The following is a 12530-nucleotide window of genomic DNA, read 5'->3' as shown; positions in this document are numbered from 1 at the left end:
GCTATCCATATGGGTCCTGTGTAAACGATAAATTGTATTCGTAAACTGTCTGGATTGCTTTAGAGTGCTCCAGTATAGATAATTGGACCGCTTTCTGGGACTGGCTTGTTCATATAGCGAATCTTCCGTGGGCCGATGACCGTCATTGAAAATGACCGATGATTGATGCATTTTCAAACTTTTACCCACAAGGTATATTTGGCTACAAACCATCAGCAGTACATTGGCATAGAGTAAATACCCCCCCCCCCCCCCCCGCCCATCCACAAAAGAGGTATTTGCCTTTGTAGGTTAAAATTTTAAACATGTCAAAACCGCGACACTTACCCACCAAAAGTCCAATCACCAAAGAGTTAGCTCCGATGACTAATACCGTAAACACGGTGCTGTCCACGTATGAGTCTATTGAGGCGGGTATGTTTTCTTTGGGAATCTTGCTAACAGTTCCAATGCCGAGGTTGACGAAGGTAACCGCGAGGGATGTCAGCATTAACCTGTTCTCGAATTTATCCAATATGGGGTGGACATATGCAAAGAGCATTCCATAGAGACCTGACATGACACACGCAAGTCCAACATAGGCCCTGCTTTCTCCTCCCACAAGTATCAAACCGGATGTCAATACAACCTTCCGAACCATCTCGACAAACTCCCAATACCACGAATGAGAATTATAATTCTCGAATAGGAATCGCAATCCCCTGAAAACTTCGGTGCTTTGTTCCTGTGTGTGAGATGTTTCGTTGTCAGCTTCGCTTTCACCAATCACCTTTCGTTGTTTCCAAAGAACTGTCATCGATACGGCTGGCAGAAGGAGTATGTAGAAAACCGCACAGTATGCAACGATGACCAAACGATTGTACTCTGGACCATGGCATATTATGTTGTAATCGGCTTTGAGGAACTTTGGACATTCCTTTTCGTTTTCGTTGTCACAAAGTTCCCGACAAGCCAAGGGGAGCACGTTTGCTGCTTTAGAGCATGTACTCAGGTACGTCACGTAAAGAACAAAAAACAAGTTTCTGTAGATTAGTTCTTTCGCTTGTGAAGTTTTCACCACTAGATCCCTTTCATCTAAACTGCTCCGCATCAGAAAGAGCTTTCTCAGTCCGTAGATAACGAGAGACATCGTGATGGCGGTAGCATTTAAAGCGAGAATGGCAAACAAGCTTCCAAATGCATCGACTTTCAAACCTGGTAGTATGCAGTGAATAGGTGCCATCTGGAGTACGTTCAGCTGTAACAGTTCTGAATATTTCCCAATAAGCGCGAGTGATTCTGGCCACTTTATGTAGGCAAATGCTTCCAGGACACCAAACGTTACTTGGTAAAAGCCTATTACGATCTTCAGTCTTCCAAGAATCATATCCACTGTAGAGCGTCCAGTACTCTTGTTGCATTTCTTTTTGCTTGTCCACACCACGAGTGCAATAATTATCGCAATCACAGCTGCTGCAATTGACAGCTGGCCAGCCATCCAGGTCTTTGTTGGACATGTTTTGCATGTTTGCATTTGCTTATAGTACCCAGCACTGCACACCTCACATAATGGACCTTCATAGCCATCATCACATTTAGAATCTAGATCTCCCCTGCACGATTCCTTTCTTGGGCATCTATGTGTCTTAGGCAGGACGTAAGGGTACTCTATGAGGGAACCGTTACGCGAAGAATTGCGTGAAGAATTTCCTACAACAGGAGTGATGTTCACGAGATTCATGGTGTACTTTTCATACAATAGTTTGTGTGTATTGTTCCCCCATTTCCACCAGTAGCCAGACTCAAGAGTAGCATAGTCATCCACACATTTTAGCCCAGCTTGATCACACTGTTTACAACCTTCAAAAAGATGTATTCGGAAAAATCCATCCAAGCATTTGCAGGCTCTGAATCCTGCAAAAATGCTTGTATTTGTTCCTAAAATAAAAGTGGAAACTACAAATTAATAATTATATAATTTATTATATACTATAAAAACACCAGTCGGACGCTTAACCAATGAGCTAGAGTAGACTCGTGAGCGCTATCTCACCATCTATTTAACTTGGTTTAAATTAATGGGGCAAACATCCTGCATACCGCTAGGATTGATTAGATTTTTCCACACGTGGGATAATTGTTGAAAGAAATGATGGTAAATATCAAGCTTTGCACAACACAGTTAAAGAGATATTCGTTATTTAGCGCCACTCGCTACTCGAAAACGATTCTCGATCTTAATTTTCTAATGACTTTTTAGAATTGTTAAAACAATTCTAAACTGCAATTACGATTCTTTAGCTAGATCTATGATCGCAAATTTGTAATTAAAATTGGCGAGAGAATAAGAAAGCCATCAATACTCTCAAGACAGTCAGCAGGTAAACGAAATCAATATTTTTAAATTAAGGTACACTACTTAAAGAAACATGTGGGGCCAAGACTATAAGAACTTCCAAGCGTCATTATACATTCCTGTAAAACACAATCTATGATCCAAGGCACAATATTTATCCCCACTTTAATTGAGAGTGCAATTTCCAGGATCGCTATTTCATTTCATCCTCAAGGCTAATTTATACATCAATATAAATTCAAGGCAATGTCATAACCATAGACCTGCTTACCGTAATGATTCGATTTAGCGCCCTCCTTCCAATAAGCGCCCCCTTCCGAATAAGCGCCCCCCTTCGAATGTGTTTTTGTTAATAAGCGCCCCTATTCCAATAAGCGCCCCCATTCTAATAAGCGCTCCCATTCTTATACGCGCCCCTATTCTAAAAAGCGCTCCTATTGTGGTTAACTGCCCCTACTGAACTCGTCGACGTCGAAAAGATAAACTCATGAACATTTACCGTATCGTACATGTATATATTTACTGCTAAAATGAACAATTCTTGTTAGTTACATTTGGTTGTTTCGCAAAAAAATAAATAAGCGCCCTGTCCCGAATAAGCGCCCTGTCTCCAATAAGCGCCCGCCCTTAAGGTGGTAAAAGTAAATAAGCGCCCCGGGCGCTAAATCGAATCATTACGGTAAGTACTCCTTCTAGCGAGAGAATCTACCAGTTCACTTCCTGTCATGGATCACTTCCTGCACGTGATCCTCTAACGTCGAATGATCTCACTCTGACAGTCATGTGCTTGCTGTCATGTACAGTGCCGACCGATCTAGCTGAATTGCGTTGAAATGTTCCCAGAAAGCTGTTCCACAAAAAGATTTCTCCGATTATTGAATTTCAGCCTGGTTAAAAGGCTGTGGCTTTAAAATGGTATAAAAAGAAACATAACGATCTTTGAGAAATCGGAGAGACGCTTTCAAAGTGTTATGTGTTAACCTCTTACTAACCGAGCGCGAGGGCCGTACTGGGGAATATTGGCCCGAGGTCGTGGCAGTACGGACCGAGCGCAGCGAGGTCCGTACAAAAACGACCGAGGGCCATTATTCCCCAGTACGGCTCGAGCAAGCTAGGTTAGTAAGTAGTTTATTATATGGCACTCGAGCCGTGCTTGTTTATTTTTCTGTTAAAAAGCACTTCCGGTAACTTGCATTCAAAGGGCTTCCTCCGTAACGTGCTCATGATGACGCGAGCAACTCAGAAAGAACAAGCTACCACGAGTTTGAACACAACTTTATTGATCGTGACAAAGAAGACGAATATTCACCAAGCGGATTTTATTATTCTAAAGATCGGGACAGTTCTGATGTAGAAACTGGAATAAGCACCACGGAAAGCCAGGAGGCCGCTCAGCTAACCAAACTGAGGTTTCTTGGCCATCATTCTGCTGTTGAAGTTGGACTTCTCCGCAGCGTAACTTTCGGCATTCGTCTCCGGCTCGTCAACAGAAGTGTAAGGATAAATTTAAAAAAAAAAAAAAAAAAAAAAAAAACACCAGACAGTTCTATGAATTACCTATTGGATTGGAATCGCTTGATTTTCCCGCTTCATAAAGATCATTTTTGACTTCGTCGTCTTCATCAATCGCCCGGAGCGGCTTTTTACCTTCGCTGTAAGCCTTACTTGTGAACAAGTGACTGGCACTTCGCAGCTATAGTACTCTTCTCGATTTTTCAAACTCAGTGTCGTTGATGATGTTGAATGGATATTTCTTCTCAGACCTGTATCGCTGTATGCTTCGCTAAAAACGGGAAATTGCTGCTGGCTCGTACTCTTGTCCTCTTTTAGCTAGCTCCGTGTGTTTATAAAAAATTCGCTGCGCGTGTGAAAAATTTGGACTCATTTGGACGGAAAATTGCTCAAGCTCAGAAGCAGGTAGGCTATCAATTCTTACTAATTCACTCAGTTTGTCATACTATTAGCTTCACGTACCTTCAATTGAGCGGAGAAGAGCTTTCATTTCAGTAGCTGTCTTCTATTTGTGTTTATACTTTTCCGTTCGTTTATAAAATCGTCTAAGGCCTCCTGGCTTTCGGCAATGCCTTTTTCAGTTTCCACATCAGAAGTTTCCCGATCTTAAGATAATTCGGTTGAAATTCGCTTGGTGAATATTCGTTTTCTTCGTTCACGTTTTAAGCTCTGTAAAATATCAATCTGTTTGGTAGTTTCTTTGCGAAAAATGAGAGTATGTACACGTTTTCTTCTCGCAGGTTTAGTTGCAAATTTGAATTTGCCAGCTTTCGAAAAAAATACTCGGCTTAGACCGTTTTCATGGAAACGGTCCGTATGGCAAAATCCCGACCAAGAAAGAACCAATCAGAACGCTCGGATTTTCCTAAGACTGGCTTTGCCATATAATAAAACAAATTATTTTCAATGTTAAACGGGTTACGGTGGTGTAAAGGCATGTCAACAAACTTGATAAAGCGAAATGGTAAATATCCTAATAATTAGCTTAGGCTGGCAGAGCAACATTTCATTCGGTTTTCAATGGCATAACAAAAAGCTTCCCTCCCTCCTCTCCGTTGGTTTTAATAAGGTATATGTAGTGACCTAGTGCCCTTCGTTCCCTTACCCCTTCTTGCTTCTATAGTAAGGGTTACAGATTGGAAACATAGAGCCTACTAATATATCTTGTGTTAACGATCAAGAATCTGCTCTTTATTTATGTGCTCACCTTGTGGACAAGCAATGCAATCTTGTGCCCTTTTTCCAGGCGCTTTATTGTAGGGAACAAAAGTGCCATCGGGACATTTCAGGCAGCTGTCGTTAACATATGCTTTAGTGTCCGAGTAAAAACCACCTATAAAAATGTTTGAAAAGGAAAACAAACATTGCTCTTAACAGTGATGAACAACTTATTGTTATGGTTTACATTAGAGCATCCATGTTTCCTAATGGGATGATCATGAATGGCTTTTGTGTGTGATGCCCACAAATTGAAGCAAGGGTCCTCTTTACTGAAACGCTTTCTATTCAAAATGTGATCTAAAAACAGCAACTACTGCTACATTGTCGTCCCTATTATCGTCATCATTATCATCAACAGCAGAATAAGCAACAACAAAAGTTACAAGGAACAAGTATTCGCAAACAAATACTAATACATCTACAAATTATAGCAAATAAAAAAAAAGAAATTACGAAAATAGAGTGAAATTCAAAATGCACTAGGATTGAGAAGATTGCCGTACATACTGATTGACTCGGCCACATCTATTACGGTTTGAAAAGTAACGAGTTATTTTTACTAGTAAAAGGTAATTTATAGGTTTTCTCTCAAGTTGGATGAAATATTATTCTAGATTACTCGTCCAGTAACGGTAAAAAACAGTTTTCATTTTTTCCAAAATGATTAGTTATTTCCACTATTTGCAGACCTATTGTTGTAAACATGGACCTCATTTTAATTTCATATCATCAGTTGTGAATTAAACGTATCGGTTGATATCTCATCACCCTCAATTTTGGGCTCCTTTGAATACATATTAAGAACGTTCAAATAAGATGAACCAGTCACCATACTTACCCGCAGGACATTCCAAGCACTGAAACTCATCAGGATCGCTGACAGAGGCATTGACAAACGTTCCCGTGGGACATGGAGCAACTTCGTATTTACTATTGCTGCTACTTGCAAATCCAGCCCGGTGAAAGGCCTCTAGTAACGCGTCTGGCCAGCTGGGAATGGTTATGTACTCCGAGCTACCTAGACCACTAAAATGTAAATTAAAAAAAAAAAGCTTTAGTAAGTAAATCAAAAGTCCGGTAATAAAAAAAGAAAGTCTGTGCAATATGGACAATCGCTGACGCAGCCTAAAAGTATCCTCTTTGCATAGCATGAAGCGGCTAACAGACGCCACTTTTCCAACACCAAAATCTGACAAGTTGTGAAATGTCAGCTGGACATTTGGGGCAAAATTTCCCACACTTTTGACGGTTCAAGTATAAAAACCGCGATCTTACGAGCTGCGCACGCGCCCAGGTCTTCGAGCTGATTTTCCATCCAATTCACCAGTCAATTTTCAAGGTTATTGTATAAAAAATTGACCACATGTTTTCATGGGCTACGCTGTTGTAGACCATAGAAATGACGCCATAAAATGTCCAAAACTTTGCAGTGAAACCACTCCTGTTACGGCTCGTGGATTCCCTTGAGTTTTAAACATTTTACAACGTCATGTCTATCGTTCATTTACCTACTAGAAGATGGTTTTCCATGTTCTATAAGAAAATAATGCATGCTTGAGGTCTAGAAAAGCTGCTAGTGGATGCCCGAGCCGTAAGGCGAGGGCATTCAGCTGCTTTTCTAGACCTCAAAAGTGCATTATTTTCTTATAGGATATACGAAAACCATCTTCTAGTGGATTTAGAATATAGCATTAAAAAGAACACAGAACTTACAAGACTCGCGGCCGCTTACGGCATTTACAGCGCACGCAGCATCGGTAAAGTAAAAGTTTAGTTCATTCTTTTCTTTGGCGGCTTCTTTATAAATAAATCAAGATACCATTTCATTCGTATTTCCTATTTATACTCCTTTCTTCGACTACCAAAAGATTCTCACAAAGCCGACAAATCTAGTTGAAATATTTACGCATTCAAGTTTGGTTAAGCCTACTTCAATTTCATTCAAATGAAAAATTTTCATGCGTTCGTTTCGCAGCAAGTTTTTCAAATTCGCCTCTAATTTCGATTTAAAAAGAACAAACGTGGAGTGTTCTGTCTTCAGATTGTGGCTAAAAAAAGGTTTCTTACCTCAAAGCGTTTCTAGAGTCCGGCTTGTTTTGCTAAATAATTTCCAATCAATTTCGGGCAGTTCACGGCAAAATAGTGGCGTACACAACTCCAAAGAAAAACAACAAATTTCAACGATTCTTTCTTCATCTGTCGCTTCCTTTGGCAGTCTTACTTCCATTTAAGCAAGTAAACCGTTTCTGATAAAAACTTGCTGCTTTAAAACATCATTTAAACAACAAAACAAGAGAATAGAGGCGAAGCCGTTCAGCGAAATTCGACAAACAATTCGCACATCCGGGGGACCGGGCTTCTATAGTTTTCAGCTATGTTCTATAAAAAATAATGCCCGCTAGAATTCCATCGCGCGTATACAGCGGCTATATTCTAAAAGAGTGTAGACCATTGAAAATGTTGTCGATTTCTTATTTTACAATAACTGAGCGAATTCCCGCGGGCTGATTGGCTAATGTTTATTGTCAAGAAGTGAACAGACGAATGAAAGCGAAAACTTTTTCAAACTTTTCAGTACTGATTCAACGCTGCATTCTTGATAAGGCAAGAATCATACCAAGAAGAAACTAATGCAACCTTTGAGTGAAAACTGATGAGGGTGTTTATAGACGCTTCAGACCAGCTGAATATCGGCGGTGAGCGGGAAATTTGCGCTGTCGATGAAATGAAGAAGCTGAACAGCGTTTTAGCTAGTGGATAACTTTGTGAATTCGCTGATAATTTTGTGAACAGTTTTCACTGGATTTATGGTTAGTTGAGCAATTCGAATTTTACCTTGTATTCCTAGCCGTATTCTTACTAAACGTTACTAAACAGTGACCCATGCCAAGGCTAAAACTCGAAACCTCTCAATGATTGGTCCAGTTGACTAACCACTGCACCTCTCACCCCGTATAAAGAATAAAAGAAAGGAATACTTTGGAAATCAAATGTATCATAAATGTATGCAAATTGTTACGGCAAGTTACATACAGCTGTACAATACAACGTTCTTCCTGATTAGGGCCCATAATTTTCACGGTGCCGATTTGTCCATCTTCCATGCTTCTACAGGACACAAAAGATATTATGTCAAAGCTTGTTAAAACAACTGTAATGCTGTTTGCCCAGTAATTGTCAAGACTGGCAAGATTGGGATGGTTTCCCTTTGCTATAAGCCCAAGCTCTACTAGTTGGTTATCATGTCCGTCTATTTGCTGTCCATTCATAAAAAAAAAAAATATTATACAGAGAAACGTTTTGCTTGTAGACTATTAAATTCAACGCAAAAGAACGCGTAAGAAACAATACAAAATTACCTTGGTTTCAACTTTCTTGCTTCATTTTTCAATTTTTACTTTTTCTATTTCTAAGTGCAGTGGATAAACCGAATTGCGTCATACTTACATGTCTGCTGTCAGATTAGAAAAGTCCTCAGTGAAAGATCGAAGACTCACTGATTTTAGGTCCGTCCGTATCATATATCTAATGAAAGTAAAATCACTAAGTAAGCAACCGTACATTTCGAAAAGCTGTAACAACAGTAACACGCGTACGTCTGAGTATTCAGGAGTATTGTGGTCTATCAGTTGTACGTAAACATTTGTTTGCAAATCGCTGACCAGTGCATAAAGTGAAACATTTTAAACTTGACGGTGATGGAAATGAAATGTTAGTAGACTTCAAGCTTTACGAATATTTTCCCAATGAGCCTGGGTTTTCTTCTAACAACCCGTTACTTTTGAGACCTTGATGCTTCCAGTTTTGTACTGCAAGGAAACTCATGGGAGCACCGTTCGAGCCCTCTTGATCTCGCGCACTGAGTTTGATATGGAGGGCGAATATTTGTATTAAGCCGAATGCAAATGGAACTCTAAATCATTGCCAGTGGGCATGTATGGTTAGTTTCAATTAAGAACTGACTAATCAGGTTTTTTATTCGCCCCACGGATAAAAACAAGTTCACGGTCTTTCTAGGTCAGTCATAGAACCAAGCTAGCTGTTGCCCTGTAGGTTTTTCATCACTAATTTACTAATTTGTGGAAGCAGAGCTGAATTTCGAGCGATATTAAACAAAGTGAGGTTCAAAACTGCACACGCGAAATGGCACAATTGGTTTTTAATCTTCGAATTTAAACCAAATGAAGGTCACGCTGAACTACCCTAGAATAGTAACACTTAATGACTAGTTCCGAGGGAAACAGTCAATTTTGTTTCTCGGAGCCGAGGCGGAGCGGCGGGAAACATTGAGATTCGAGGTAAACAAAGTTAACCTGGTTTTCCCAGGGAACAGTAATTAAGTGATTTGTTGTATGGTCACAGCAAAGACTTAAGAAAAACGGCGGTGGTCAGTCAACATTCGCAAGCAACAGTGCACTGTTACCGCTGACGTCATAGATTTTGCAATGTGTCCTCTCAGATACTTATGGCGGGAAACAGTTTTATTGTTAGATTTCATGTGACCTGAAGTAGCCATGAGAGCGCGCGCTGTTGGGGAAAAGATTCCAGCTATATAACAATAATTTCATTCACCTGTTGAATTCAGGCGCAAGATGGCAGACAATTCACGCTTCGCTTGCTTGCTTGCAAGTGCAAATGCAAGAGCAATTCAAATACAAAAAAAATGACAAGTCTCCATTCCTTGGGCTTGCATTTCCGCTTGTGTTATGCTAGTTCACGCTTGTTTTTCCTTGCATTTGCGTTTGCATTTGCATCTCTCGTGTCAACCAGCCCTGAAGGTGGCTTGGTAATGGTTTATAGCACTTGAAATTTAATTGTGCAAGAACATATACATAAGCTTTAAACCGTTGCCAGTCATCTTTAAGATGTCTAAACATCTAGGAAAAAATACGGTCACAACTTATTGCAAGCAGGTGAACTTGTTGCAAACAGTTAAGAGCAATACTTACATAGAAAGCTTCCCGCTATTTGGAATCGTGAAGGCTCCAGACGATATTGACTTGATAGGATTGTCTGAAAGCATTCTACGAAAAATATAACATCTGAATAACAGCATATGAAAGAGAAGTACTTATTCAATCACACAAATGTTATCCTTACGACTTGCGCTTAAAATACAAATAATTTTGGAAATCTCTCTTTTTTTTGCTTTGTTTGCGCTATCTCTTAAGTACATCCTCGAAGGCAAAAGTATTCATACGAAAAAATGGTCAACAGTTCTTAAATTTTTCTAACCTAACCCATCTCTGTATTTTCCAATTAATTTAAAATATACTTTTTCCTTTATTGGTTTATTGTTACATCATTGCTGTTTTTTTTTTACCTAATTCAGAAATGTTAAAGTTAAGATTTCCTTCGATTAGAAAGTGACGACCGGACACAATGACCTGACATGTCTTGACATAGACAACCCAAGGATGTACAAGATAAGATACTTGCTCATCCTATTGTGATGAATAAACAGTGCAGTAGCTATAGCCACTGGCCTATTGCCAATAATTGTAGACAAAAGGGAGTCCCTCGTTTTTCTCAGGGTCAGTCAAGTGGACGAGCATGCGAGTTCGTGGAAAATCATTTCGTACGAGGAGGATGCGCTCGCGTGTCGTATCTTCTCAAGCGAAGAAATTTTCTGACAGGCTACCATGCTCGCCTCTCGCAAGCTTGCAGTATTCTTGTAAGATGGCTGGTAATTAGTTTTAAGCACTTCCATGCTCTTATACTTTGATGAATCAATATTACCACTGTTTACTACTTGGCGCTAGGCCCACCCCGATTATGCTAGCAAAACTGGTATTTTATGCTCCCAGTTTCACAGCGGTCAAACGAAAAAGTTGACGTCACATCCGGTCTTCGCCGCCTCGAACTTTCGACTCGAAAGTGGGTAAACTTTTGTAAGAAATCGTTAAAGAAATAGTACGGTGAAAGAACATTTCAAGCTGGAACACTCAGTGGAGATGAATTATCTAATTTTCAATCCATAAGCGGCGTATAAACCTTAACTTTCCAGAGATAGATGTTGTCGAACGAGTCTTTTTCTAAAACTTTTCCTGGATGTTCTCTACCAAGCGCTTTTTCGAAAAATACAATAAAAAGATAGGTCACCACGCTTGCAAAAAGAGATACGATGGGTCAATCTTACCCCATTTACGCTCCATTTATTTATCACGTGCGTTATGATCGGTCGACATTGTAATGTAATGTAATGTAATGTAATGCTTAAACAAACGTAATTGCTAGAAAGGCGCCACCATAACGAACAGTGTAACATATAATGAACTTACAGAAACTTATAGAAACCATTGGGAAACCGTTGTCAGCCATAAAAAATAACCTTCCAGCTGTATTTTGTATTGTATGTCCGCCTGGGTGCGGAGCCCTTTTAATCGGTCATCTCACACTATATCTCAAAAGGGTTGGATAAGGGAATTATATACAGTTAAAGTAATTTCTAAGATATAGATGTTTTCGAACGAGTCTTTTTCTGAAACTTTTCCTAAATCTTCTCTACCAAGCGCTTTTCCGAAAAATACAATAAAAAAGATAGAGTAGTTCACCATGCTCGCAAAAAGAGATATGGGTCAATCCTACCCCATTTACGCCCCATTTATTTATCACGTGCGTCATGATCGGTCCACATTACATTTTGCGGTGGCAAAACTTAATTGCTAGAAAGGCCCTAGCATAACGAACAATGTAACATATAATAAACTTATAGAAAAAAACCACACAAATCGAAACGACAACAACTCAAAACGTTCCTCCAGTCCTTGTCATTGTGTTCAAGGATATTCATTGCGTCGACGAGTAAAGGAACGTGAACGCTTTTAACTATATCGTGTTTCCTTCAGAAAAAAATCCTAACTTCAGTAACTCAAAGAGGACAATCTGTATGCCAACATTATGCAATAAAAATATAGGTAATCATATTCGTTTTCAAGAAAACGAAGATTTAATTCCCTGGCCGCCGTTTTGCTCATGTGCGCACGCAAATTACGCGTAAAATTATGCGCGGTAAGGATGTGCAAGGCGATACTGAGCAATCATTTCAACATAATAGGGACTTTAAGCAAAGAAAACGCGGTATGCACGGACGATGACCGAGAAGCCAGAGGCTAAGGAAAAGGCCACAAAATCAAATGCGCATGACAGGCGAAAAAAATTCACGTTCTGCGTTTGGCCCCGCATACTAGAAGCTACTAGACGAGCTGTAGAAGGTTGAACAAGAATGACGTAAATAATCAGTGAACCAAGCGTCTCCGTGTAGGATGCAAAACTTTCAATTTGAATTTAAAAAAGATTTCAACAGCTCGAGGTCGACTAATCACAGAAGCACGCGAGAGAATATATTCGCACAAGGAGACATGACGAGCGCGGGCGTCCCTTTTTGTACGAAGTGATTTTCTCGGCAGCTTGCGTAGTCGACTACTCGACTGCACCCTTAGGAAAATGAGAGACTTCCCGT

At 39.9% G+C, this 12530-nt stretch overlaps 2 protein-coding genes across 2 annotated transcripts in view; both read right to left on the bottom strand.

Moving 5' to 3' along the window:
* LOC144656588 (uncharacterized) overlaps positions 1 to 12530 on the bottom strand; it is a 507005-nt gene that overhangs the window by 70106 nt on the left and 424369 nt on the right. The window lies entirely within an intron of this gene.
* LOC144658473 (uncharacterized) overlaps positions 1 to 12530 on the bottom strand; it is a 31448-nt gene that overhangs the window by 3300 nt on the left and 15618 nt on the right. Inside the window, exons 4-9 of the mRNA XM_078518886.1 lie at positions 10018 to 10092; positions 8516 to 8593; positions 8102 to 8176; positions 5907 to 6094; positions 5055 to 5180; positions 328 to 1917 (exon numbers count right to left, since the gene is read on the bottom strand). Coding sequence (XP_078375012.1) covers positions 328 to 1917; positions 5055 to 5180; positions 5907 to 6094; positions 8102 to 8176; positions 8516 to 8593; positions 10018 to 10091 — 2131 coding nt within the window. The 5' untranslated portion in view covers position 10092. The remainder of the gene's footprint in view (positions 1 to 327; positions 1918 to 5054; positions 5181 to 5906; positions 6095 to 8101; positions 8177 to 8515; positions 8594 to 10017; positions 10093 to 12530) is intronic.

This window comes from Oculina patagonica, chromosome 6 (assembly GCF_052425735.1).
Source record: "Oculina patagonica isolate OP01 chromosome 6, crgOcupat, whole genome shotgun sequence".
Lineage (NCBI taxonomy): Eukaryota > Metazoa > Cnidaria > Anthozoa > Scleractinia > Oculinidae > Oculina > Oculina patagonica.
Note: the sequence above shows the minus strand (reverse complement) of the source record. Positions and strands in the feature narration are given on the sequence as shown.